This window comes from Podarcis erhardii (genome assembly GCF_964252035.2).
Source record: "Podarcis erhardii genome assembly, chromosome: 1".
NCBI lineage: Eukaryota > Metazoa > Chordata > Lepidosauria > Squamata > Lacertidae > Podarcis > Podarcis erhardii.
In genome coordinates this window covers 15,959,212-15,986,982 of record NC_138497.1, presented here as the reverse complement: position 1 = coordinate 15,986,982, position 27,771 = coordinate 15,959,212, and the positions used below count along the sequence as shown (strand labels likewise).

The 27,771-nt window shown below is 45.0% G+C and overlaps 1 protein-coding gene across 2 annotated transcripts in view; it reads left to right on the top strand.

The window, feature by feature from the left end:
• Positions 1–27,771, top strand: part of RCOR1 (REST corepressor 1) — a 149,110-nt gene that overhangs the window by 101,214 nt on the left and 20,125 nt on the right. For both annotated transcript variants that reach the window (XM_081863225.1, XM_081863224.1), the window contains exons 6-7: positions 2,544–2,662; positions 14,736–14,814. In XM_081863225.1, coding sequence (XP_081719351.1) covers positions 2,544–2,662; positions 14,736–14,814 — 198 coding nt within the window. The remainder of the gene's footprint in view (positions 1–2,543; positions 2,663–14,735; positions 14,815–27,771) is intronic.

Genomic DNA, 27,771 nt, shown 5'->3' with positions numbered 1-27,771 from the left:
TCATTCAGAGGCCTTTGCAATGCAGCTTGGTGTTGTAGATTGCGGCACCAATCTTAACAGACTAGTGACCTAGCAGAGACTTCAAAAAGACTAGAAGAAGGGCAGTTCCATTCTGGACATCCTTTCATAGGCCATGTACCAGGGGTGGGTGGGGCCAGCAGCAAGAGTAGGCAGAGCAACAAATGTGAGTTTTATGTTTGTAGTGTGCTACTTTTCATGCCCTTACATGCCACTCTTTCTGTCCTTCACCTGAGCCAAGCAAAAGAAAAAGCACAACCAGTCTTTGAGGAACACATCTCAGCCTGGCAAAAGTACTCAGTGAAGGTGCAAAGAAAAACTGTTGAGGTCGTGTGTGGCCTGGGGAGGGTCCTGAGAGCTGGATGGAAAAGTATGGAGGGCCACATTTGGTTTCCAGGCCTGAGGTTCCCCATCCACGAACCTGCAACCAGGCTTTTCTGATCCCTTCTAACACCTCACTCTAAAAGCCAAGCAATAAACTATAAAAGCAGCCATCAGAGCAGCAGCTGGGATGAAGGAGGCAACTAGGGTAGAAGTTATACCCAGAAATCCAAAGTACAGTGGTATCTCGGGTTACAGACGCTTCAGGTTACAGACTCTGCTAACCCAGAAATAGTACATCGGGTTAAGAACTTTGCTTCAGGATGAGAACAGAAATCGCGCAGCGGTGGCACAGCATCAGCGGGAGGCTCCATTAGCTAATGTGGTGTCTCAGGTTAAGAACAGTTTCAGGTTAAGAACGGACCTCTGGAACGAATTAAGTTCTTAACCCAAGTGTAATGGTTGTAAGGGGTTACTTGTGCGTAAGTTGCCTTCAGTTTTGGTTAGATTGCCTGGCCAACCATGCTTTGGCTGACAGCTCACACTCCGTGGCCGGTCAGTCACTTGCAGAATCCGTCAGTGGGCGTTTCTTGAACCTCTTCCAGCATAAGAGCTGTTTGACGCCAAGTCTCCTCCTACTTTCCCTGCGCGGAACTCGTCTGTGCGAGTACGGGGAAGGCAAAGGCGTGTCAGCGCTCTCCCCACTAGTCTCTGGTGAAGGGTCTTGGAGACCTGTCTCCAATTCCTCCATCTCCCTCTCTTTTCTACTGGTGTTACGCTGAATTCCTTCCCCCCTGCTGGTCCCCTCTCCGGCATCGCTTTGGAGCCCTGCTTCCGCCTCTCGCTCTGATGTCAGTTCCCTGACACCAAGGTACCACTGTAAGTGAGTTAGGGTACTCTTTAGCTCATCTATAGCTTTTTTATTATTAATATTATTAATAATATTCTGCTGGGAGCCGCCCAGAGTGGCTGGGGAAACCTAGCCAGATGGGTGGGGTATTATTATTATTATTAATAATAATAATAATAATTGGCTGGTGAAGAGAGTATTACTTGCCTTGCCTCAGCATCTGAGGAACTTTGGTCTCCCCAAAGCAAGACCACTTCCATACAATATGAGAACCAGTGGATGAAACTCAGCCATTATCAACAGGTTTTCAGAGGACATAAGGTGCTATGAGAGGAGGAAATGACACGCAAAATTGCCCCCCTTTCAGGTTGTAAGCACATTCTTTTTAAAAAGGAAGAGAAAGAAAAAATGCAATTGAGAGACAGCTCTTTAATTGCAAATTGCTTTTTCTAAAGCTGGGCTTGTCTAGCAGTAAAAGCAGAACAACTGATAATGTAATTAGTGTTTAAATGAAAATAAAGCAAGACTAACTCAGGTAGAAGTTGGTGGGAGGGGAAAAAAACATGCAAACTTGAAAAGGAAGGTGTTGTGTTATGGAACGTGAGGCAAGTTATAAGACCAGCCTCTCCACTGAAGGCCAAATAAAATGAATCATTAAGAAGCAACCAACTGAAGCACTGTCAAGTTGTTGCCTTTCGGTGGCTGTGTTCACATATAATGCTAACCCATGGTTTGTTTTAACGATGGCTTGTTCAACAAACCACAAGCTTCTCATCACACCTGAGCACCTGAACCATGGGTTGCTTCTCCAAAGCTTGGCTGGCTTTGCACATTCAGACAAGCAATACCTGGGCTGAACAAACTGTGGCTTGGTGTTATGCTCAAACCAAGCCCATGTGATTTTAAGTTAGTCGTCCTCAACATGCATTTGGGGACCCACTTCTTAATTTTTGACACTTGTTTGAGTGGTAGCAGGGCTGCTATTTTGACCCGTTTTAGGTCGCTGTGCAACCCATCCGTGGGTCAAAGACCAGCAATATGTAAGTCATTGGCTGTGATAATGCACTCACTTTGCCCCTTGTGTTGTGTTCGGTTTCTGGAATGACACCTCCATTTGGATCTCCCAGAAAACCCATGCACCAGCCTTTTGTGCGCTGCTGCTGGTTCAGGCAAGTGCTAGCTCATCCCCAAGCAATCCCAGAATCAGATTTTGCCCTGTCCAACACACCAATTACCAACTTCTGCTCAAAATGGGTCATGGCTGTTTTCCTCTGCAAACTTTGCTATCTGATTGGAAGCTGGTGCATGAGTAACGCATGGTGTCTCAATGCTCCCAATATTCTGTGTTTCGCAGCTTCCTGACAAATCGATAGCAAGCCTGGTGAAGTTCTACTACTCCTGGAAAAAGACGAGAACCAAAACGAGTGTCATGGATCGTCATGCTCGGAAGCAGAAAAGGGAGAGGGAAGAAAGGTAAGCTTGCCGATTGGATTTGAAGACATAAGATCTAGAAACAAGGGCCCTTCGAGGTGCATATTTTGCAGTTTTGTTTTGTGCAGAATTATGCAGGCAGTTTGGAGTTCTTTGAACAGAAATACCTTTTAACTCACACAAATTGGGAGTCAAGGGTAATAATAATAATAATAATTTATTATTTATACCCCCTCCCATCTGGCTGGGCTTCCCCAGCCACTCTGAGCGGCTTTCAACAAAATATTAAAATACAGTAATGCATCAAACATTAAAAACTTCCCTAAATAGGGCTGTATGGTGGGAATATTCAGTGTTGATGCTGTGTGAGCATCTCACACAAATGTAACAAACAGGCAGCCCTGTTTAGGGAAGCATTTAAGGACTGATGTTTTTATTCTGTTTTTAGATATGTTGTAAGCCATCCAGAGTGGCAGGGGAAACCCAGCCAGACAGGTGGGGTATAAATAACAATGTTGTTGTTGTTGTTGAATTGTTGAAGCAGAGGTGGCCAAAATGGCGGCTGCAACTTCCACCATCCCTGTTCACTGTCCATGCTGGATCTGTTGGAGCAGGATTATGACATTGCATAGAAAGCACCATTTCTCCTTAAAGAATGAAAAAATTATTGTGGCCTAAGTTTTGTGGCTGCACCTGACACTGTAGCCTCTGTCCTTAAAAGCTCATGCCATTATAAACCTGTTTGCCTGTCAGGTGCCCAAACGCTCTCTGCTGTTTCTGCAGCTTCAGATCTGCAATGCTTCCTTTGGAAGTTATCACACAAACGAGGCTCTTGTTTCCCCCCTGAAAAGAGCAGGATTTTGCAGTCTATTGAAAGTGATGTCCATCTCTGTGCTTTCCCATTTGTTTCTCGCCGTATATATATAGAACTAAAATTAGCACAGTGAAAGGGGTGGAGCCTGGCATTTCAGGACTGGCTGTTTAGATAGAGCCTATCTGACCAAGTTGCAAGAATTATCAATCAGTTGCTGCTACATGAGATCAAATGCAGACCATTCCTGGAAAGTCCTAAATCTCCCAAGGAACCTTTCTTTATAACTACCCTATGATTCGTGATCCCAGTCAACACTGGGCATGTCTTATGGGGTGATGACATAGACAGTCAAGATTATTTAGTTGTCCCTGCCAGGGTCTCTGCCCAGCCTGCTTATAGGAACATGGAGCTTCCCTGTTAATTCCTTGTTGTGAAATTGGATTTTCTGGTAAATGGGATCCTTGCTGTGGGCTTTTATTTCCACCTCTCCTCCCCCTTCAGCCAGTCATGCATTCTGTTCCGAGGGGCAGGGTTAGTTGTGTTAAGAGGAAAAGTCATTTGTGTGTCACTGCTTATAAAGCTTAAGGCCATTAAAAACAACAACTCGGGGCCATTTGAACACAGCCAATCAGTTCTTAATAAGCTAACATATGAATGAACCTTCTGCCCATTCATGCAGCACCTTTCTGTCTCCATCTGTCTCAGTGAGATGTGTAACTAGCCATCGTTTCCTGTGTTGTCACAACCAGCAAGCTGGCTACCAGCTTCGCAGCAAGTATATTGAGAGATGACCGTTCAGATACAGCTTGTTCCTTTCACACCTTCTATGTTTGCAAGGAAACATCGCATTAATATTGCTGTTGTTAATTTCCCCCTTTTGTTTCCTTTTGCAGCTAAAAGGCTTGCATTCAACAGCATTATTGTTGTTGTTGCTGCCATTATTATTATTATTATTATTATTATTATTATTATTATTATTATGTTTGTATCTTTTATGGTGATCATCCACTTGGCTTATTCTGAGGACATGCAAGCAGAAAATTTGCAATGGAAATAGTCGTCCCAAAGCGGGAAATGGCTTAATAGTTCCATCCTGCCCCTGTTGGGTTTTGCTTTCTCTCCATCCTGCTTTTTCCTTGAGACCCGCACGTGTTCTTAATCTGATTTACAAGGTATTTTTCCCATACCTTTGGACCCTGGGAAAACTCCACAAAGATGTGCCTGAGCCTAGATTTTGCATTAATTCAGTGCTCTTGCAGTGCAGGAATATTGATTCAAAATAGTCATGAGAGCCTGTTGCTATGGAGATGGTGATTCCGCTCTTACAATTTAGGAAAGGGACCAAGCTAGCATATGTATATTTTGTGTGAATATTTTTTTTTAAACAAGCCCCAGGAATAGATAAACTGCAGGTTTAAATTGTGCTTGGTTTCTTAATTGTGATCCACCTTGAGCTAAACTTGGGAAAGCTGGGTGCAACTGTATTAATTTCATCACTGAGATAAGCTTGTGAGCAAAAAGTGTTTTTGGCTTGATCTCTAGACAGCAAGCAGCATTGCAATTGGTCCCTCCCCCACTTTTTTTTAAAGAAAACCACCAATCCAATTTCAGTAAACAAGCCAGTATCTGAACGTATGTGACCAAAATAAATAAATAAATATTGCAGCCTGCAGGTGCCTGGTTACAAACACTGAAAGGAACATTTGCACAACGTGAGTGAATGCAGAATATAAACATTCCTGAGCCCTGGGTTGGTGCTTGCTTTCATCAACACCAATGACTTACAACTATTGCAACTAAACTGAAGGGAGCAGGCATGTGTAGTAGACTTGCTTCACATGATTTTCCAACATGCCTTGCTCTTAGCACTGGAACCAGAGCAAGCAAAATAGTAATCGGAAAATTGCTAGGAACTGGCTTATTTTGAGTCATGCTGTTAGTCCATCTAGGTCTTTAATGTAAAGGCTTCACTCACCTGGTGTCTACACCCATGTCACTTAGGCGCAAGGCGAAGGTTTTCTTTTATTTTTCCAGGCTTTTAAGTGAACTTCCTGAATTTCATCTTTTTAAATGGTTGAGTAGGGCTGTGGTTATTGTTCTCAATTGTTTGTGTGTGTGCATGTGTACGCTGTTTAGTGTGTGTGAGAGTGATTGTCTTTCTTGCACTGCATACTTTATATTTTTGTTACTGTGCTTGTATTGCTTGCTGGCCTGGGAATTCTTGAGAGTCAAAGGTATTGTTTTATCCAACAAATGCAAGCCGCAAAGGTGGATGCAGAAGCAAATACATGCATTCTTCCTCCGCCTTAAGCAGGTGCACTGGGAAATAAAAAGCCACCCAGGTAGCCCCCTTCACACATTACGTTTTATTTTGTTTGTTAGTTTGTACATTGCCCTTTTGTATAAATATTCCCAGGGCTGCTGCGTTCAATAAAGCAGAACAATAAAAACACATGCAGCGAACGTAATTTTATCCACCACTTCAGTTTATTATCGCCAGCGACGATCTTTCCACAGTTAAGAGAGAATAAAAAGGAAGGCGATAGATCTCCGTGGTCCAGCGTCTGCTTTGTAGGTCTCAAATTCAATCCCTGGCATCTCCCAAGTAGGGCTGGAAGAGACCTATGACTGAAGCCCTGGGGAGATGCTGTCTATCGTTGTAGAACAGAGGTAAGCAATGTGGTGCCGCCCAGAGATAGTTGGACTGACTCCCAAATCCCATCATCCCTTATGGCTAGTTGCAAGGGATGATGGGAGCTGTAGTCCAGCAGCATCAGAAAGGCACCATGTTGTCTACGGATGTCATGGGCTGGTTGGGCGCAGAGGAACGGTGGGAGGAGCCAGCTGTGGAACTCCCAAGGGAAGAAGGCTCAGAGCCCAGGGGTTGGTGGTGGGATGACAATGAGTGGGCAGAGGGAGAAGACTGGGAAGAGGAGGTGTCGGAAGCTGAAGAAGTAACAGGGCGTAGCGAGTTGGGAAAGTCCATGGTAGAGAGAAGTCTAGAATTAGAGGCAGAAGCTGAAGCAGGGGAGGAGGAAGGCTAAGAGGCAGGGATGAGTCTGACTGGTGAAGAGGAAGGGGTGTCTCCCTCTCCTGCTTCAACAAGCTTCCCTTCCCACTGGTCTCCCAGAACCAGAGGAGGCATGAAAAGGTTAGAGGAGAGGTTGACCTCATGGAGGTGCAGTCTCTGATTGCTTGGGAAAAGCCCTGGAGAGGAGGGGATTTGAGCAGCTGTGGACAGGTGGGGACTCAGTCTTAGCAACTATTTCACAGGGCAAGACCTTCAGAAGATGAGTAGTTGTGCTCATTAGGCCTGACACTCCTGCGCAGATCCTGTTTTGCTAATAAAGAGTTAACTCCAGCTTTCTTAGTGTGGTTTACTGCTCCTGTCAACCACTGACTTAGATGGTGCTGAACTAGACGGACTCAGTCGTGTGACTCTGAAAAAGCTGATGGTCCCAGGTTCAGCCCTTGACTTGTCCAGACCCGTGTCTGAAACCCTGTACAGTTGCTGTCTGCACAGATTTGAAGTTAAGTTTGCCTAGCCAAACGGTAGCAACAGATTCTTAAAGCGTGAGAGAGAAACAGGGGAGGAGGTGTGTGTGTGTGTGTGTGTGTGTGTGTGTCTCGTTCTCTTCATTTAATTGTATACAACATATTAGAAAGCTTGTACAAGCGATGGTGTATTTGCAAGATAGCACATTAGTTAAGGTTGCCTGAATTGGTGCCCCCTCAACGATTCCTGCGTTGGGTTATTAAAATTATTTTTGCCTCGATTTGTGAAAACCACAGAGTCAGAAAATAATAACAAAAGTGTTCCGCAGTAAACAGGTGCAAAGTCTGGGCTGCGTGGAAGGAATTCTAAAAGAGTTTGGGAAAGAAAACAGCAATGTATGTCATATGGGCTTCTGCAATATCTTTTTTTAATTTCATGGGTTGTTGGAAAGGTGTGCCAGTTTCATTGGATCTGAAGCCTACGCATATATTAAAAGTGGAGCCAATAAGTTCTTTGCTGTTGTCTTTGCTGTTGTCCTTCCTACACAGCACAAGCCTCTTCAGTAGCATCCTGTACAGCAATGCTAAGTCACAGGTGAGCATCACTGTGAACGGTGGTCCAGCATCTGATTGGAATTATTGAAGGATCAAAACATGATAGGTTAGATTAGTGATCCATCGTGCTCAGGATTGATGCTGCCCTTCATCAGTGGCTCCCAAAATTGTTGCCCCCGCGGACCACTTGAAAATTGTCGAGGGTCTTGGCAGACCTCGGAATGGCTTTTCATGCCCGTTGCAGCAATTGTAATGTGCTCTACAAGGTGCTGTGTGGTTTTAATTGTAATTTCATTGCTGCTTTTACCGTTTATATTTTACCATATTACGTAGAGTACAGATTGTAACACAATAAAATAACAATAAAAGAAGCAATGCAGACACAAATTAAAAAATCAATACCACTGTTTTAATGCAATGGAAGTGCCGTCTCCTGTAGTCAGCCACAAATCCACAGGCGCACCGTGGACAACCTGAGCAAAATTTGCAGACCCACTGGTGGTCCATGGGCTACGTTTTTGAGAAACCCCTGCCCTCTGAGCTACCCCTGGGAGGTTCACAAGTGTAGCCAACCCTTCCAGTTCAACCCGGAAATCGAGAGGGAGGTGTATTCTGGAGACAAAAACTGCAGTTCTGGTTAACAGCTTGTTGCTAGACATGTCCTCTTTTCCTTTTATGTTCCCTTGCTCGTGTCCCTTTCCCACATGGCGTTGTCTTTTTTTCTTTTCTTTTTTAAAGATAGCAAGCCTGCAGGCTGGGTTTGTTTATTTCAAAATAATTAACTGTGCAGTGCCTAGCAGTTGAGGCACTTTATAAACAGTGCATATTAATCTCTCTCTTTCAAAGTAATTGCTATGATATAGCTTGCATATTAAAGCAGCAGTTAGACCCATGGGAAGATGCTCTGTGCCGGGTTGGGGCTATTCATGCAAGAAGCCCAGGGAGATCTCCTTCCAGATGTTCTCGGACTCCAGCTTCCAACAACATGTGGAGGACTACGGATTCCCTATGATCTAACCCAGTATTGTCTAGCCCAGGCTTCCTCAACCTCGGCCCTCCAGATGTTTTTGAGACTACAATTCCCATCATCCCTGACCACTGGTCCTGCTAGCTAGGGTTCATGGGAGTTGTAGGCTAAAAACATCTGGAGGGCCGAGGTTGAGGAAGCCTGGGCTAGCCTGACTCAAGGATTTCAAGCAGGATCTTTCCCATCACGTGCTTCCTGGTCTTTTAAACTGAGGATGCCAGGGATGGAAGCCAGGACCTTCCTGTATGCAAAGCATGAACTCTGCCTCTAAGTTGCGGTTCCTTTCTCCTTGTTCTCAAAGATAACACTTACAGATGCTTCTACAACTCTGGGTACCTACACAAACCAATCTAGGCAGCTGTTCCCTGTCTGCACTCTTATGAAGCAGTTGCAGCAGCAGGGGACCATTCCCCTCCACTAGCTTGTGTACCATCCCTCGACGGGCTGCACGCATGCAGCCGGAGACTGAGCCTGTGTGGAAGCTGCCTCTGCTCCTCCCTTTTCACTCCGCTCCTGGTTCTGGGAGACAGTGGTGCAGGAGTGGGGAAGCACTTGGCCCTTCACTTGCTTGACCTGCCTCTTCCTCCTCTTCTTCCAACCCATCCTGAGCTCCACCCTCCAGCTCGGAAGCTTCCTCTGCCTCTGCCTCTTGCCTCCTGGCCAGTGCAGTTCCCCACAAATCGCTGGCCTCCGACTCCAGCCCACCTTCCCCTGGAACACACCTGGCGGTATTCTGCCATTGCCTCTTCCCTTTGCTCAGTAGGTGATCCATGAGCCAGATTGGGGCTTCTGCTTCCCTCCTACTAGCCCTCTGACCCTTTGCTCCATCCCTTTCTTGCTGAGCTCCAGAAGGGGAAAGAGTACAATCCCTGACAACTCCAGGTTCAAGCAGAAGGTTTGATTCCTGGCACCTCCAGGTAGGGATGGGAAGGAATTGTGGTGGGCCACTACTGGCCAGTCTAAACAGTACTGAGATAGGTGGAATCTGACTGGGTACCATGTGTCCATGTGCCATTGTCCTTGCAGTGGCTGCTTCCTCTAGTTCTTGTGGCTGCATTTCTTTGATTATGCACATGAGACAGCAGGTGTCCTTAGTCTTGGTACAAATTAGTCTTACTCAGAGGACCTACATGTTTGTTGTTGTTGTTGTTGCTTAGTCGTTTAGTCGTGTCCGACTCTTCGCGATCCCATGGACCAGAGCACGCCAGGCACTCCTGTCTTCCACGGCCTCCTGCAGTTTGGTCAAACTCATGCTGGTAGCTTCGAGAACACTGTCCAACCATCTCGTCCTCTGTCATCCCCTTCTCCTTGTTCCCTCCATCTTTCCCAACATCAGGGTCTTTTCCAGGGAGTTTTCTCTTCTCATGAGGTGGCCAAAGTATTGGAGTCTCAGCTTCACAATCTGTCCTTCCAGTGAGCACTCAGGGCTGATTTCCTTCAGAATGGATAGGTTTGATCTTCTTGTAGTCCATGGGACTCTCAAGAGTCTCCTCCAGCACCATAATTCAAAGGCATCAATTTTCCTTCGGCGATCAGCCTTCTTTATGGTCCAGCTCTCACTTCCTTACATCACTACTGGGAAAACCATAGCTTTTACTATACGGACCTTTGTTGGCAAGGGACCCTGAAGTTTGAGCCCTTCACAACCAGCAACGAAGTCTGGGTAACCACTGTTATCTTCTTCAATGGGGTTGTTCCACGACAGGTCAACACATTAAAAAAATAAAATAATTACTACTACATCTCGGATTTTGATTAGAATTGCTGTGCCGGATCATCTCGTATTACATGAAGCATGTTTTACAAAGTACTCTTTTTTCTGGTTTTCCTAACAACATGCACGTACAGTTTCAGACGAAAATGTCATTTTCTAGAGGCAATATGCCTAAAGAATTAAAGCGCTCTTCAGCAAAACAGCCAATTTACCATGACGCTCCACCTATACAGCATCTGTGCTACTGACTCTCAGACTTTGGGGTTGTTTAAATATATACAACAAAAAAACTAATCTACTAAACCCATTTTTTAAAAGCAATATGGGCTAAAGTCGCTTCTGGGGCCCCCCCGGGATTAGGGGCTTGGAAGCTTAAGCTTAATTAGTTTCATAGTAGATCTGCGCCTGGGTAGTAGATCTCCCCCATAGCTAAACTGAACAAACTTTGATTTGATTTGATGTATTATTTCCTTGTATATTTTATATTGTTTTATATAAACTGCTTAGAGGTTACTGTTGATTAAGCAGTATGTAAGTGAATATAAACAAACAAACAAACAAAAAATCCACTGAGTCTGCAGGCCCCGTGTGACAGCTTATCACTGATAGTAGTAGTAGTAATGGTAATAGTAATGATAATAATTTTATTATTTATACCCCACCCAGTGTGGGGTACAGCGGTACCTTGGGTTACATACGCTTCAGGTTACATACGCTTCAGGTTACAGACTCCGTTAACCCAGAAATAGTGCTTCAGGTTAAGAACTTTGCTTCAGGATGAGAACAGAAATCGTGCTCCAGCAGCACAGCCGCAGGAGGCCCCATTAGCTAAAGTGGTGCTTTAGGTTAAGAACAGTTTCAGGTTAAGTACAGACCCCCGGAACGAATTAAGTACTTAACCTGAGGTACCACTGTACTCTCATTGGGTGATAAGGCCCATTGAAATCAATGGATACAAGTTCTACTCTTGAGTATGGCTAATGTTAGCTATCACCCACATGTCCCAGAATATAAAATATTGGCCTGCATGGCTGGTATTGTAGATAGTGGTGACAGATGACTTTGAAATACTTTGCTAATATACAAAATAGTGATCTGTTTTTATTACTATTATTATTATTATCATTATTATTATTATTATTATTATTATTATTATTATTAACTGGGGAGGGTTTATTTAAAGTCATTATTAGGCACCTTGTTACTTCAGTGTGGGATTGGTTAAAGATCTAAAGGAATCTCTTAGAGCTGTGAGTGCTTGCAAGATCTTACATTCGTTTTCCCACCTGGCCTGGGAGGGCAGGGCCCGGACTGACTCCAGCTACAAAAGCTGAAGCTGCTGGACAGACCCTTGGGCTGTAGTATTGTTTAAGGTGTTTTGTTGCAGAGGTGTATGTTGTTGTTGCTGCTGTTAATTTTATGTATCTTTATTTTGGATCTTAGGATTTGTGTGGAAATTGTATGATTTGGCTGTGTGACTTTTATGTTTTGTTTATTGCTTATGACTACTTCTGTTATGTTTGTAGCCATGTAATTTTTCACGTTGCAAGTCACCATGCAAGTTTTAACTTTAGAAAGGCGGCATACAAATAAAATGATTGATTGGTTTTCCCCAACGCCCTTATGCTGCCTGTTCCATGACAATCAATATTGTTCCAGTTTGATGTCCGTTGTTTATTCTTTTGTTATTGACAAGAACGTGTTTTCACTCAGCCAGGAATTAAAACAAACACGTACACAGATTGCAGAGCATATGCTGTTTTGTGCCTGGCAGGGAAAAATCTGTCACCTGTGGTTCCTTCCTTCCTTTTTTTAAAAAAAGAAAAGAAAGATACCATATGATTTAGCAAACAAGAAAATCTGTGTGCAGCCCCATTTGGGCTGCAACTCTATATTCACTTACCTGGGAGTAAGGCCCATTGAACTCAGTGGGAATTGCTTCTGGAAAAGGCAGTTTCCATACTGGGAATAATCAGGAAAAGAATTGAAAATAAAACTGCCGGTATCATAATGCTGTTGTACAAATCTATGGTGCAACTGGAGTATTGTGTACAGTTCCGGTCTCCTCGCCTGGCAAAGGATATTGTAGTAGTTTGTTAAAGGGCTACCAAAATGATCAGGGAAATGGAGCAACTCCCTCACAAAGAAAAGTTGCAACCTTTCAGACTTTTTAGTTTAGAGGATAGAAGTTTGTAAAATAATGCACGGCATGGTTAAACGTAAAGGACCCCTGGATTCTTAGAGTCCAGTCAAAGGCGACTCTGGGGTCGCGGCGCTCATCTCACTTTCAGGCCGAGGGAGCCAGCGTTTGTCCACAGACAGTTTTCTGGGTCATGTGGCCAGCATGACTAAGCCGCTTCTGGCACAACGGAACACCGTGACGAAAACCAGAGCGCACGGAAATGCCGTTTACCTTCCCGCCAGAGCGGTACCTATTTATTTAAAGGTTTTGACCTTTAAAGCCCTTCATGGCCTAGGACCCTCGTATCTACGGGACCGCCTCTCCCGGCCCTGCGGAGGACCTTAAGGTCCATAAATAGCAACACCCTAGAGCAGTGTTTCCCAACCTTGGTTCGCCAGCTGATCTTGGACTACAAATCCCATCCTCCAGTGGTCAGGAATGATGGGAATTGTAGTCCGAAAACAGCTGGAGACCCAAGGTTGGGAAACTGCCCTAGAGGTCCCGGGCCCTAAGGAGGTCAGATTAGCCTCAACCAGAGACAGGGCCTTTTCAACACTGGTTCCGGCCTGGTGGAACGCTCTGTCTCATGAGACCAGGGCCCTGCAGGATCTGATTTCTTTCCACAGGGCCTGTAAGACAAGAGTTGTTCCGCCTGGCCTTTGGTTTGAAATCAACTTGATCCCCTTCCCCTCTTTCCTCTTTCCTTTCTCCCTCTGTAATGGAACTCCTATTTGGAGACTTCCCTGGCTTTTTTCTGGCCCACGTAGGACCAGTCTGGATAGTTGGCCTTGGTGAAGATTAGATGTTTTCACCCCCAAAAAGTTTTTGATTTGAGTTTCTACTGAAATGAGGCTGCATCTTAATGTTGTATTTTATTCTTGTTTTTAAGTTGTATTTTGATCAATTGTTTTTATATCTGGTGTTAGCCGCCCTGAGCCCAGTCTTGGCTGGGGAGGGCGGGGTATAAATTATATATATATATATATATATATATATATATATATATATATATTCATTCATTCATTCATTCATTCATTTATTTAATTTATTATCATCATCATCTCCTTGCACTGGTGTGCTTTTGAACTGCTAGGATGTCAGGAGCTGGGACAGAGCAACGGCAGCTCACCCCGTTACTTGGATTCGAACCGCCGACCTTCTGATCAGCAAGCCCAAGAGGCTCAGTGGTTTAGACCACAGCACATGGTATGGAGGAAGTGGATAGAGAAAGGAGGTTTCTCTGGCTGTCTCATAACACTGGAACTCACGGGCATCCGATGGCTATGCTCTGCCCGCACAGTTGAAGGAAGCAATGCTTCTGAATACCAGTTGCTGGGAACCGCAGGAAGGGAGACTCTTGTTCTCTGACGTATCATGTCCTGCTCCTTAGTTTCCCACAGGCATCGGGTTGGCCACTGTGAGAATAGGATGCTGGAATACATGAGCCATTGGCTTTATCCAGCAGGCTGTTTTCATGTTCTCGTGCATAGGATCCTCTGCCAGTTGGTTTGCTCCATCTGGGCTTGGGCTAACATGGGGTTGTCACCAACACTGCACACACAGAGTTCCATGGGATCCTCCCCTTCTTATCATCTCCCATGTGCTCTTAGACTTTGCCTGGAATGTGCATCAACCTTCTTGGGTTGATTTTGCAGAGGGCTGATGGGGGAGAGGTGGGAAAGATTCTGTTGTTCAAGCAGAAGTGTGCTGCACTATTGGAGCAGCAATGATGGATTTGACCCATGAATTTTTTAAAAAACAAACGCAAAGGGTTCAGGGCTATTTTTTATGTATTTATCGCTCCCCTTCCAAAAAGACATAATATGAAACTGCCGTGGCAGCTTACAAAGCAAATAATCCCAAACCATAATATATAATGATTTAAAACAAATAAAAGGAAACAGATAGCTTAAAAGCAACTACTTGCTTCTAAGGTTTGGAAACCTGGTGTCAGGTATAAGTAATCGCAAGTGCTGTAGACCTTTCAGTGAAGTGGCTTTTGTTATAGTTCTTCTAACATGTAATGGATTGGTAGCTCGCACGCAAAAAAAGCCTGTGTTTGCTTCAGTAGTTCTTGTGAGATGGTCTCTTAAAATATAAGAATGACCTGTCTCTCTAAATACAGGTCACATTAATACTTATTTAGGTGATAGTGTGATTGTTTCCTTAGTTTGAGCATCTCCCCTGGATGTTCCTTATAAGATTCTTGCATTCTCTTTTTGATTATATTTTGTTGTATTAGAACCTGCACAGTGTATTTTTTTTAAGTGATCTGTCTGGTGTTTACAGAAAATTAATGTGGCACTTTCTTCCTCTTTTGTTTTCTAGCGAGGATGAAATAGAAGAAGCAAATGGAACTAACCCTATTGATATCGAGGTTGAACAAAACAAGGAGAACAAAAAAGAGGTATTTCCCCTAATAATGCTTTAGTACATTTAAGGTAGGGAGGGGAGAAATGGCCTGTGGAATTGCTTAAAACAATGCTAGGTAGTTTATTTGTGGTTTCTTCATCTAGGTGTTGTTTTTTTTAAAGTAAGGATTCAGTTCTAAGTGCCTTAGCTTATGTGGGAGGTAATATAAAAACACAGGTTAGTTACAAGTCTGTTCTAGAAGTTTGTGCCTCTGATTCTTTTAGCCTCAACTGTTTGCTTGCTGTTGGGGTCATTTTTTATTAACTCGGCTCACCTCTCTATCCTAAGTCACCTTTAGCCCTTCACATGTTGCTGAACTGCAACTCCCAATATCCTTGACTGTTGGTCATGTTTGCTGTGGCTGATGGTATTTGTAGTTCAGGAATGTCTGGGAGTTTCACAGCTTCCCCTCCTGCCCCCTGACCGAGAAAAGCCCTTTATTTTATCTGTTCTTAATCTTTCAATATTCAGCTTCACTAGGATGTCCATGACTTCTAGCGTGATGAGAGAGGTGAAGAAAGCCTTCCCCAGTGCTTTTTTCCTTTAAAAAAACCAACATTTAGGAGTACTCTCATTTTGACTCAAGAAAATCACCATTTTATAGTTCAAATTGGGAAAAATAAAGACAGTAAATGGGCAAAAATACAAAGAACATGCATTACCTCATATTACACAACTGACAGCTCACAGTAACTTCCACATTGGCATGTGGTTGTGTGCACTAACGTCTTCCTACTAATTTTGAAATACTTCCCTTCAATGAGGCCAAACATTCATCAGAAAAACACCACACATCCACATTCCACACTTCTTCACACATTAAACGCTTGCTTCTGTCGGAAACTCAGGAGACACTGGGAAAGGAAATGAGGCCGCCATCGGGGGTGGTAACAACGAAACTGACCAATCACCATGCTAGATTCCAATTCCTACTTCACACATTAAACGCTCTCTTCCGTTTGAGACTCAGGAAACACAGTGACAGGAAATGAGGCCGCCATCGGGGGTAACAACGGAACTGACAGTTCACCGTGCTAGAGAAGAAACAAAACTTTTAAAAATTTTTGTTTCTTCTCCCGTTAGATTCACAAAATGTTTAGGGGTATGTGTCCCCCCAGAAGTAAAGCACTGGTCTTCCCCCATGCCATGCATACCATCTGTGTTGTCATGTGCATAATCAAGGACATGTAGCAGCTAGAACTGCAATCTGAAACTTGAGCCCAAACCATGTTAGAACATCTATGTCCAGTACAACTTTCTTTGAGTGTTCAGGATTCTAGCTTGTGAGTTGGGAGATTCATAGGAAGGAATGCTTTCCTCAGTGAATTGGGCTGGTCCATCTTGGTTTATCCAGCTAAATGCCACCTGCCGGCCACTGGACTCCCTCGTTCTTGCTCCTCACCACCAGGCAGACACACAGCAAAAACAGGAAGATTCTCACGCCCCTTGTGGACCTCCCTTTTGTGGTTGGTGGGCTATAAATGTTTGATAGACCACCTAGGTGCACGGCTTTGCCACATATATAGCTGTCTTGTCGGGGAGTGTTGGTGATGCTAAATTTTAAGAAGCGCTTTGAGCTTTGATCCCCTTTATCACTGCTTATCTCGGGAATTTGTCATACTTGGAACGTAGTACTTTTGTACCTTATGCTCATACAGTCTATTAAGTCACTTTTGTGGTTAATCAGACTCAGGATTATGTAGAATAAGCAATTACGTTAAAGCTGCGAAAGAATAGACAGCAGCAATGCGATGGGCAGGCGTCCAGTTCACCCTTTCGCCAGGCTGCATTAAATATAAAATTTTAAAACATCTGAGTGAATAACAATGTTTTAATACCAAAATTCCCTGGAGGAGTTTGGAAGAGGGGAGATTATATATTCCTTCTCTTTAAATTGTAGCACAGCAGCCTAAGACAGCTGTTTTTTTAAAAATGCTTCCTTGGCCCAGTAAAACATCACTGCTCTTGGCAACCGGATGGCACAAAACGATCATCTTATTTGCTCGAACTGGAGCAGGGCTGGATGCAAAACCAAATCGTGACACATCCCTTAACGTCTTGGGGGCAAACATCATTCTGCAAACTCCAAGACTGCCACATCGTACGTGGCTGCTATCTTGATTAGTGCCAAAGGCACCTGTCAACAATACATTCAGCATTGAAGATGATTGGAATTAAATCATCAGCTGGAAGCCCATAGCTAAATTGTACGTTAGGAGTGCGTGTGGCAAACTAATCTACTGTTCAGAGGAAGCTCTGCAACTGGGAACTTGGCATCATTGCTTTAATCTGGATGCCATCTTTACTGCGTTCTTTCATTCAGCACCTTCTCACCCTGTTTTCAAACTTCATCTGCTTGTCATGAGGGCCAGAGACATCTGTAAATTGGGGTTACATTGGAGCAGGTAGCGGTTGGTGTCCACCACTGGTGTTCTTGCTTTTATCTCAACCTCATAATGGCTTTGAGAGGCCAGCGTGATTACTAAATTATTAAGACAAGTGTCTGTAAAGATGAATATCGGCGGCAATCCTTTGCCCACCCACGGTTGTACTGGTTGCATTTGAACTGTTTGTCTTGCACCATGAATGAAATTTTCTGACCTTGTCTAATAGTAGGCTCCATGCAGAGTTTTGTCTTGGTGCATGGTCCCAACACATGGGTCATTGGATTCCTCCATGGTGCAATTGATAATAATTACCCTATGGTGGAAGTAACCAATTGGACAAATCCACTGTCAAGGAAACAGTCCTCAACCTTCAACTACTAGAGGTCTCCCCCTTAAAGAACAGTTCCTTAGTTGTAGTAGGGCAGATTAAACACTTCTTCACTGTTGAGACAGCAACTGCACAGATGACACTTAATCTGCGTTGCATACAACAATGTACTTCCTGCAATCTGGTGCAGCTGCTGGTAGATTATCCAATTTCCGCCATATTGTTTGTTTGTTTTGATTTATTTTTTAAAAACCAATCTTCCACCCAATTGGCAGCCCAGAGCAGCACGCAGTATAATTAAAACCCATCAACACAAACTGATTCACGACACCATTAATGTCTTAAAAACTCAGCCTTCCAAAACTACAGTTGAACACGCACGAAGATTTGGGGAACTAGGTTCCCCAAAGGCTAGTTGAATAAATAAGCCTTTAGCTGGCACCTGAAGCCCAGCAATGAAAGGAACTGTTGTACTTCCCCAGGGAGGGCGTTCTAAAGTCTGAGGGCCACCACTGAGAAGGCCACGTGAGCACCACCACAAGCAGAGCGCCTTGCAGTGGTTGCAACCCACGCTAGACACACTGTTCCGTTAGTGGTCTGGGGACTTGCAAGGGACATAACCATGTGAGTCATTATACCTGTGTGAGTGAAAGCTTACACACATTACTGGGAACGGCATGCAAGCAGCCAAAGGACAAAGGCGGCAACCACATTTTTGTGCATAACGTGCATTGCTGTGGGTCAGGAAGCAATGTGCCAGTGTGGCATTGTGCAGGGATGAGGAAGCTTCTTCGTGTCGGGTGGGGTGAGGAAGCTCATCTCAGCAGGAGGGGGAGCCACCCTGGCTTCTTCCCCAGCCGGACTCATCTCTGCCTCTTGGCCTCCTTTCCAGCCTCCGCTTCTGCCTCCGTGTCCGGACTGCTCTCTGCCACAGACTCTCCCAGCTCACTAAATCCTGTTGCCTCTTCAGCTTACAACAACTCCTCCTCCCCAGTCTTCTCCTTCAGACCACCACGAATCCCCAGGCTCTCAGGCTTTTTCCCTTGGGGGTTCCCCAGCCGGTGCCTCCCACCACTCCTCTGCGTCCATGACACATGGTTGGGAAAGACTCTGAGACATCGGGGAGCTGTATCTGATCAATGTCAGCAGTACTAAGCTAGACAAATAAATGATCTAACTTCCTTTGCCAGACTTGGCCTGGGGTTAGACCCAGGCTTAAATCCCCATTTTGTCGTGCAACTTGTGGGTGACCTTGAATCAATTAATACCTCTCAGTATAACAGACCCCCGCTCAGGTGTGTTGTGAAGAGGAAAGTGGATTGGGAGAACCGTTTTCACTTCCTGGAGCTCCTTGGAGAAAACGTAGACTATAAATATAATGTAATGCATAAATCAGCAGACCGTTGCATGGACTGTCTTTCAAATGTTGAATTCTGGAAGCAGGTATGTTTCCCGTGCCCTTGTGTTCCTTTTTGACAGAACCCCTTTCATAATTTTTGCAATCATTTTTTTTAAATTCTTAAGTGACAGATGGATGAATTTATCCAATAACACCTAATGAAGTGCTGCTGGAGGGAGCTCCCACTTTGGGAGTTTACTGTGACATTGAGTGATAATTAAGCACAAATTTAATGCAGTTTAAATTCTGTTAAAATTGCCTGCCTGCCAAATCCCCAATCCAGGAAGCTTGAGGTGTGTATTGTGTTTCTGAGGTGATGAGCAGCTCTTTGATGTTAGTACCGCAAGTGCCGTCACAGGTCTTTGAACAAGCTCTTTCCACCCTACCCCTTCACAATATTAGCATTCGTAATCCAAATCTTTCAGACCAGGGTCAGGAACAACCTGACCCCAAAGCAGAGGTCCAGAAGACATAAACAAATTATGGGATAACCTGCCTCATATAACCAACATGCTTAAGTCTAATGAATGTATGAATGGGTTAAAACCATAGAGTAAGATGTCCTGCTAGGCTTAGCTCTCTTTGGAAGAGACTAGGTAATCAAGGCATTGTTCTTCCCCGGTCTATCTGAGAAGCTCAGTGTATGAAGAGGCTAAGCTGGCTAAACTTAGCTGCATGGCTCTAACATGCCTCCTTAGTTCCTGTACCAATAATTTAGGAACTTTTACCACTGTAACTAACCAAGTTTTGCTGCCTGTGCAATTTTTCTGAATGCTGTATGAATCTGACCTTTGGAGAGTTTGTAAGTAAACTATTTTAAACTTACCAAAGGTGCGGTCTTTTTTCTATACTGGGGAAGGGGCAAATTTTAGATCTCATAAGGGCATATTTTAAAGGTCTGACAGCCTATATTTTCCGCGCTTTACTTTTCTGCATGTTTTGTTATCTTAAATCTTTGCTGGGGTTCTCTCACCAAAGACAACTTGTCCCAAACCTGGATTTTGGCATCCAGGGAATTCTCCTTTCTAAAAATGCCTATTTTTCCCTTGAACCAACACTTGAAAGCACACAAATTTCACTTGCCAATCTGAACTTGTAGGACTTTTTCTCTCCTGAAACCCTGGTCAGTGCAGGGAATGCTGGGCTCAATGAACCAATGGTGTGACTTATGTAAAAGCAGATGGGTGTGGTTTGCAAGACCAATAAAAATATCCCACTCTCGCTTTTATTTTTTTATTTTTAATTGGCATTGTTTTCTGGCACTACCAAGGCCACAACTGTCTCTTTGTCGGATGGATGTTTTAGGATCGGTGTATAATTAGCTAAAAGTTTTGAAATCCCTTTGACAGGCTTTGCTTATGACAAATGTTGGCTTTGGCTGTGCTTCCCCCTCACCCCCCAAAGCCTTTTATTGCCACTGGCTCCCCGCTGCAAAGCCAAGAACGGTGGACGTAGCCGTGCATGCTGAAAGTCAAAGTTAATTTGTGTCTGCTGTGCTTTCCAAAAGGAAGCAGATGGCTGCAATGTTTGAGTTCAGGTCCCCTTTGCAGCCAAGCAGTGTGCGTTGGATTACACACCCTTGTTTATCACGCTGTAGTAGAGCTAATCTCTGCCTTCGTACTCCCTTGTACTCACCTCGCCCCTCCAGAATTGCCAACGCGCATCCAGTCGCTCTGCGGGCACAAGGACACGCTGCCTCTTAAGAATACATAAGAGTATTGTGTGCTTGTGTGTGTGTGTGCATTGAGTACGTGTGTGCATTCTTCAGGTCTGAGAAGGGAAACCAGGTGTTTGGCAGCAGACACTGTTCTTGGTGCCTCGGTCACTGCCCAGCAGCTGCAGTGCATTGTGGGGTACAATGAGAGTACTACTAGTCACAATGGCTGTGCGCTCTCTCTATTGCCACAGTCGTTGGGCACCTGTCTTGAGAGACAACGGAGTCCGCCTCCAGGGGTGAAGTCAAACCACTGTGGTAGCAGCACTGAAGTGGTCTCCCTAGGATGCAAGCCTGGGCAGTGTGTATGGAGGTCCCGGGCTGCCCAGATAGGAAGGCCCCCTCCTCAGCCTCGCTGATGTGGTCCAAAGGAAAGCAGAGAATTACGTTTGGCACTAGCTGGGCTGCAGGAGTAGCAGGAAGGAGGCTTACAAGGCGCCATCCAACCGCCTTAGGGACTCCACTCCAGATTTGTGTAAGGTTTACTCCAGGGGTCAGCCAGGTTTACCGGCCATGGGCTGGATCACTCCCATGGAGATCGTCCATGGGCCGGACTGACGCAGCACGACGCCTGAAATCGCTTCTGCACGTGCCCAGATGTTGAAAATTGCTCCTGCGCCCAAGCGAATTTCAGCATCTGCACATGCACAAATGCAATTTCTGGTATCTGTGCGTGTGCAGACGTGATTACCGGCGCGCTCGGTGAGTCCCCGCACCACGCTGTACCATTTTAGCGCAGCGCATGGAGGATTCGCCAAGTGGGTGGCTCAGTTCAGGGGCAGCTTGTGGGCCGGTAAAACGGTCTTCGTGGGCCACATCTGGCCCATGGGCCACACGTTGCCGACCCCTGGTTTACTCCTTAGCCTTTTCTTCTCCCGAAGATGTCCCGCAAGGCAGTGGAGGTTTAGAACCAGAGTTTTCCTCTTCTGTATTTATTTGCAGCAGGAGGGACTCTCTCGACTCTTCTCCCACCTGCTACCTTTTCTCTGGCATCTCTCTCTTCCACAGACACCCCCCCTTACTCCCCCCCCACACCTTCAAATTTGCCCCCTCCACTACTGTTTTGACCTGTTTGACAGAGACCTGGTGAAGAACCATAGAAATGTAGAGTTGGAAGAGGGCATCCCCCCCAAGGTTCATCTGTCCCACCCCCACCACCACCCCAGTGTAGGGCAGTAGTGCCCCTGGGTGCATTTGAGCGTTTATACTCCTTTCCTCATTCTCAGCGCTGCAGAGGACCACTGCAAAATTGGATAAGATATGGGGGCTTAGTTGTCCCATTTCATCTCCTGGGATTAAATCCTAGAACATGCCTTTAAAATGGAGGCACTATTAAGGTCTGCTGCAGCGTGGGGAAACCCTTTCAGTCTGAGGAACAGATCTCTTATAGCTAACTTTCCAGGGACGGCATGCCAGGGTGGGTGGCATCAGAGGCAAAGGTGGGCAGATTATTAGATACCACTGTTACTTGAAAAATAAATGCACCAGCCTTGTAAAAGTGAGGGTTTTTTTGTTTTTTTTTTTGTTTTTTTTTTGCTCCCCATCACATCATTTAGGGAAGCAGGAGGCACCATCATAGTTCAAGGACACATTCCAGCCAGGCCAAAGTAGTTGAGAATGGCACAGAGCAAACTCGGTGTGCAATGTGTCTTCAGAAGGATTCCAAGGGCCAGATGGAAACCTCTAGAGGGCCACAATCTGCCCATAGCCTCGAGATTCCCTATCCCTGGCCTTCTAGATTATTGAGCTGCAGGGACTCTTAGTGAGGGATAATTGCATTGGTTCTACCTGGGTTCACCGCCAAGGTGACCACCTTGAATAGAGCAAAGATGGAAGTTGTCAGTCAGAACTGGCAGCACAGAGTTAATCAGCCTGCATATCTGTAGTCCCTCGGCTGATGCAATCCAAAATTATCCTGCGAGATTAATCTGTGAGAGGACGTACATCTCTCCCCATTCTCCCTTCACTTGTCATATTTTTCTGGAAATGACATGGCCAGGTTTCTCTTCTCCCTCCTCCCCTCCCTCCCTATTTAATTAAAAACTGGATGAACTCGGAGTACGCCGCTTTATCATTTGGTTAAATGGTATTAAAAATTAATATGAGAGTGGGAGAAATTATATAAGGGTCCTCTGCACAATGTACATGTCACAATTGGTTTTCTTAAAGCTTGTTAACAAAGTGAAATCTCTGCCCCTTTCCCCTCGTTGCTTGTGTATTCCTTTAATCCTTTGATCAGCAAATCCCATTGTTCCTTTTTTTTAAAAAAAAATAAAATAAAGTCCCTGCTTCATCCTTCAGATGTTCTGTGGAGCAGTGAAAAATAAATAAATATAATTTATTTCTTCTGCTACTGTAAATAGAAGCTCAGGCTGAATAGCGCTCTTATCCAGCCCTTGGGAGTCTCTTCAAGCCAAACCTTTTTACACCCTCCTCAAGTGCTTTTGCCTGACTAGAACCTGCCCTGGAAGACAATGCATTTTGTTTGCCTGCATGGAGAAGGGAAATAGGGACGCAGGTGGCGCTGTGGGTTAAACCACAGAGCCTAGGACTTGCTGGTCAGAAGGTCGGCGGTTCGAATCCCCGCGAGGGGGTGAGCTCCCGTTGTTCAGTCCCAGCTCCTGCCCACCTAGCAGTTCGAGAGCAAAAAAGTGCAAGTAGATAAATAGGTACCGCTCCGGCGGGAAGGTAAACGGCGTTTCCGTGCGCTGCTCTGGTTCGCCAGAAGCGGCTTAGTCATGCTGGCCACATGACCTGGAAGCTGTACGCTGGCTCCCTCGGCCAATAAAGCGAGATGAGCGCCGCAACCCCAGAGTCTGTCACGACTGGACCCAACGGTCAGGGGTCCCTTTACCTTTATGGAGAATGGAAAAATGTAACGGTTGGGGTGTGGTAACCTCCTGACATTTGCCTGGCTAGGTTGTGGCCTACAGTACCAAAATTAGAACCATTGCCCCGCCCACTTTTGCCTCTGGCCCCGTCCATCTGTGGCATGCGACCCCAGGGAGGTCACCTAAGGTGGAATGTGGCCCTTGGTGGGAAAAGGTTCCACACACCCCACACACATTAAGGGATTGTTAGCTGCGCCGCGTGTTCCAAAAAGCTTAACCTAAAATGTGTCGATGGTGGTGTCTCTGCTGGATGGTGCCACTGCCCACAGATGTTGACTTATGCTTGCCGGCCATTATTTGTTGTGGCCTATCTCTGTTCCCTTGAGCCCCCTGGCACACAGAGAGCGCTTGGGAAGACGGATGGGGTCACAGTGTCCCAATTGCGCTGGAATGTGTGGAAGCAAAGAAGCAGAAATGGCTTTCTCCCCAAACATAGTGCAAATCATCATCATGTTATTTGTAGGCTGCCTTTCCATAGCTAAAACCATGCTCAAGGCATCTAACAACAGTTATTTACATAACTGCAAACACAGCAACAACAACTTTATTAATTATATGCCACGCATCTGACTCAGTTTTCCCAGCCACTTTGGGTGGCTCCCAACAGAATATTTATGCGGCCTTGTTTTCTGTCTCTAGTTCAGAAGTGAACAATCTGTGCCCATGGTTATCTGTGTGAAGAAGTATTTTTCAACTTTGAATGTAAATTGTAGGGTGTGCTCCTCCATCACAGTGTTTTTGGGGGGGAGGGAGGGGCCTATTATTTTACTTTTATTAATTTGTTGAAGTATGCTGCCCTCCTGGTGCAAAGGCACCGCTCGGGGTTGCTTGCATTTAAAATGGACAATTTCATTAAACAAAAAAACCTCATCAATATGAAACAATCAGCCAAGGAGACAAGATCAGCAGTAGAAACCAAGCATAAGAACATTAGCTCCCCGCATATGAACAAAAGCCTGCCAGAACAAAGGAATCATTAATAGCTGACGAACAACTGCGAGGGAGGGGGGCTGAGATCCAGAGGCACACAAACTGCAGAGGCCCCCCCTTCCAATTGCTTCTCTGTCAGCATCTCTGAATTACCCCACACTAACACCCCCTTCCTTTCCTTGTTAGTGATCACGAAACTTGGGTCGTGGTGCCCAGACTGGCATAACCATCATTTAAAGCCAGCCAAAGTTTGCTTTCAAAGCAGAGATTGAAAATCAAGATTAAAAACTGGTTTCAATCTCTGGCTTGCAAGCCAAGGGTGACTAGAGCGAACAATTACTGCACATTGTGGTAAAAACATAGTTATGACTACGCAGAAAAAGAGGAGGGGTGAGGAAGGGGAACAGAGGCAGAGATGCAAACGAAGCTATGGGATGCTCTTGGTTTGAACCACGAGGTAACAAAAACATGTAAAATATAATGTGCTGCTATTCTGGTGCATGTGACTGTTGCCCTCTGTGATAGCTATTTCACTCAGCTCTGGCTAATGCAGATCACAGCTGTCAGCCTACACAGCCTCCTCCCTATCTGAGGAGGCACCAGCCATCATAGGTGCTTAGCTGCCTGACCATTGGAGCATCTAGTTCAGTATTGTCTACACTGACTGGTAGCAGCTCTCCAAGATAACCTGGAGATGAGACCTGACACTCAACCCCTTTGCTGCACCCCATCCTTAGAACAAGGTGTGTTGCCTGCTCAGGGAAGGTTTATTCCAGGGGTCGGCAAGGTTTACCTCACCTGGGCCAGTTCACTCCAGCAGAGATCCCTCCGTGGGTCGGATCGTGCGCCTGATTTCTGCGGGTGGCTCGGTTCAGGGGCGGCTCGTGGGCTGGTTAAATGACCCCCGTGGGCTGCTTGTGGCCCATGCTTAGGTTGCCGACCCCTGGTTTATTCCCTCAGACTAGGAGAGAGCAGCACGACTACTTCATACCTAAAGGTAAAGGGGGACCTCTGACCTTAGGTCCAGTTGCGAACACTTCATGACACTTAATTGCTAAAAAGAGGGGTAAAGGGACCCCTGACCATTAGGTCCAGTCGTGGCCGACTCTGGGGTTGCAGCGCTCATCTCGCTTTATTGGCCGAGGGAGCCGGCATACAGCTTCCGGGTCATGTGGCCAGCATGACTAAGCCGCTTCTGGCGAACCAGAGCAGCGCACGGAAACACCCTCTACCTCCCCGCCGGAGCGGTACCTATTTATCTACTTGCACTTTGACGTGCTTTTGAACTGCTAGGTGGGCAGGAGCTGGGACCGAACAACGGGAGCTCAGCCCGTCGCGGGGATTCGAACTGCCGACCTTCCGATCAGCAAGCCGTAGGTTCTGTGGTTTAGACCACAGCGCCACCCGCATCCCTTACTTCATACCTAGCAGTCTTCAAATAAGGAAAGGAAGAAGTAACGGTGGTAGCACAAATATTTTAGAAGACCCTTTCACATTCTGCTGTGTATACTTCCTTATCTGTAAGGAACTGGGAGAGAAGCAAAACAATGAGTTTTTTAGAGAGAGAAATCTGTACTGGAGCTGCAAGCAAATCCAAGTGCTTTGAAACGCAAAACAATATCCCAGATTCGTGTTTTGAAAATGCATTCTTTCTGTTGCCTACCTTGTCCCCAGAAGACCTTTTATTTTCTTTTGCAGGGCAGATTCCATACCCATGCAAAAATCCTTATCTTAGTGCTTTGCGGTACTGCATATAAAAATGAATGAGCTTTAAGGATTAGTCTGCAATCATCTGACCCCTCATGTTTTGTCTTAAATTAGTTTCTGCTTCTTCCCCTCTGGCTGACACACAGGAAATTACATCTCAAACTTAAACTTTACTCTTCTCTCTCTCTCTCTCCCACCCACTCAACAAGCTAGGTCTTCTTTTATTTCTGGCAAAGAATGAAAGTGACATATTGGTGGCCTAGCTTTGGAAAGAGTGGCGTGGAAATCGTTGTGTAGCTTTGAGTGACACACTTGGAAAGTGCTGAGGGGAGCGGAGACAGGATTCTTTTCCTCCAGCTGGTAAAACTAGTAGCAACCTTCTATAAGGGTATTTATTTTACAAATACCTTTGGGGCTGAACCCTCACAAGGCAGCTTCCAACAAAGCAAAGACTCAGCCCAGGCAATCTGCCGGAGATGAGTTGCTGTCCTCATTAGGCCTGACGCTCCTTGTGTGGATCCTGTTTTTGCTAATAAAGAGTGAACTCCAACTTGCTAGTGTGATTTGCTGTCAGTGAGGGAAGGAGGGGAAAACAGATCACCTGGCCCTAATGGAAGAACTGACTGAGCACTACCTTGGATACAAGCCAATATTAAATGCATAACACAACATCCATACAATAACAAAAATTTAAACAGTTCATAATAATGAACAATACAATGCATGATAACAGGTAATACATGATACATACTAAACATAATGAATACATACTAGGAAGCCGTGTCAAGTTAATCACAACTTTGTCCCAGCAATAAATTCCACAACTCAACCCCTGTAAAGTAGTCTCATAACTTGTTATTACCCACTTACCTTGCTTGCAACTGTAAAATACAATGCATATCTTTTTTTTTAATTGCAAAATAATTATAGAAAGAAAAAATAGAGAGAAAATGCACACAAGGGGGTGGGGGTGGTGGAACCAAACAACAACAACAACAACAGAACAAAACCCAGATCATCTATTCACATTCACAGTAACACTCAGCATCTATGCATCCATCTTAATTTACACATATAGATCAATATATGCTATCCAAATGTCCAAGGGCATTAAGGTCTTCAGATCATTACATAATAGATGGTATTTATTCCTCCAGGCTTAAGTGTAAGTCACTTTGTCACCATAAGGACTCACACATTCCATTTTTGTTGTCTTGTTGTTAGTCCCCATACTACAGGGGAATAATTTAAAAGTACACGAACACCCACAAATATGAAGGATTTTTCCAATACAGGATTAATACAGATAGCAACTTCAGCGCAAAACAAATATTTTTGCTGCACTGGCCCACATTATATGACTCAACGAGGCATTTCCTACATTGCACTTTCATCCTATATCTGAGCTTGACAGCACCTTCTTGTAGAGATGTTATGGAGTCCAGCTTACCTGAAACTCCCAATTTTTAAATCAAAAGAAACTTTCTGTCTAGATTCCAAAGCAATCTTCCATTGTTCGGGTCGTATTGTACATTCTAATTCCCTGTTCCACTGTTCCCTAAATAATGCAAATACATCTTCCTGGAAAATCTGAGA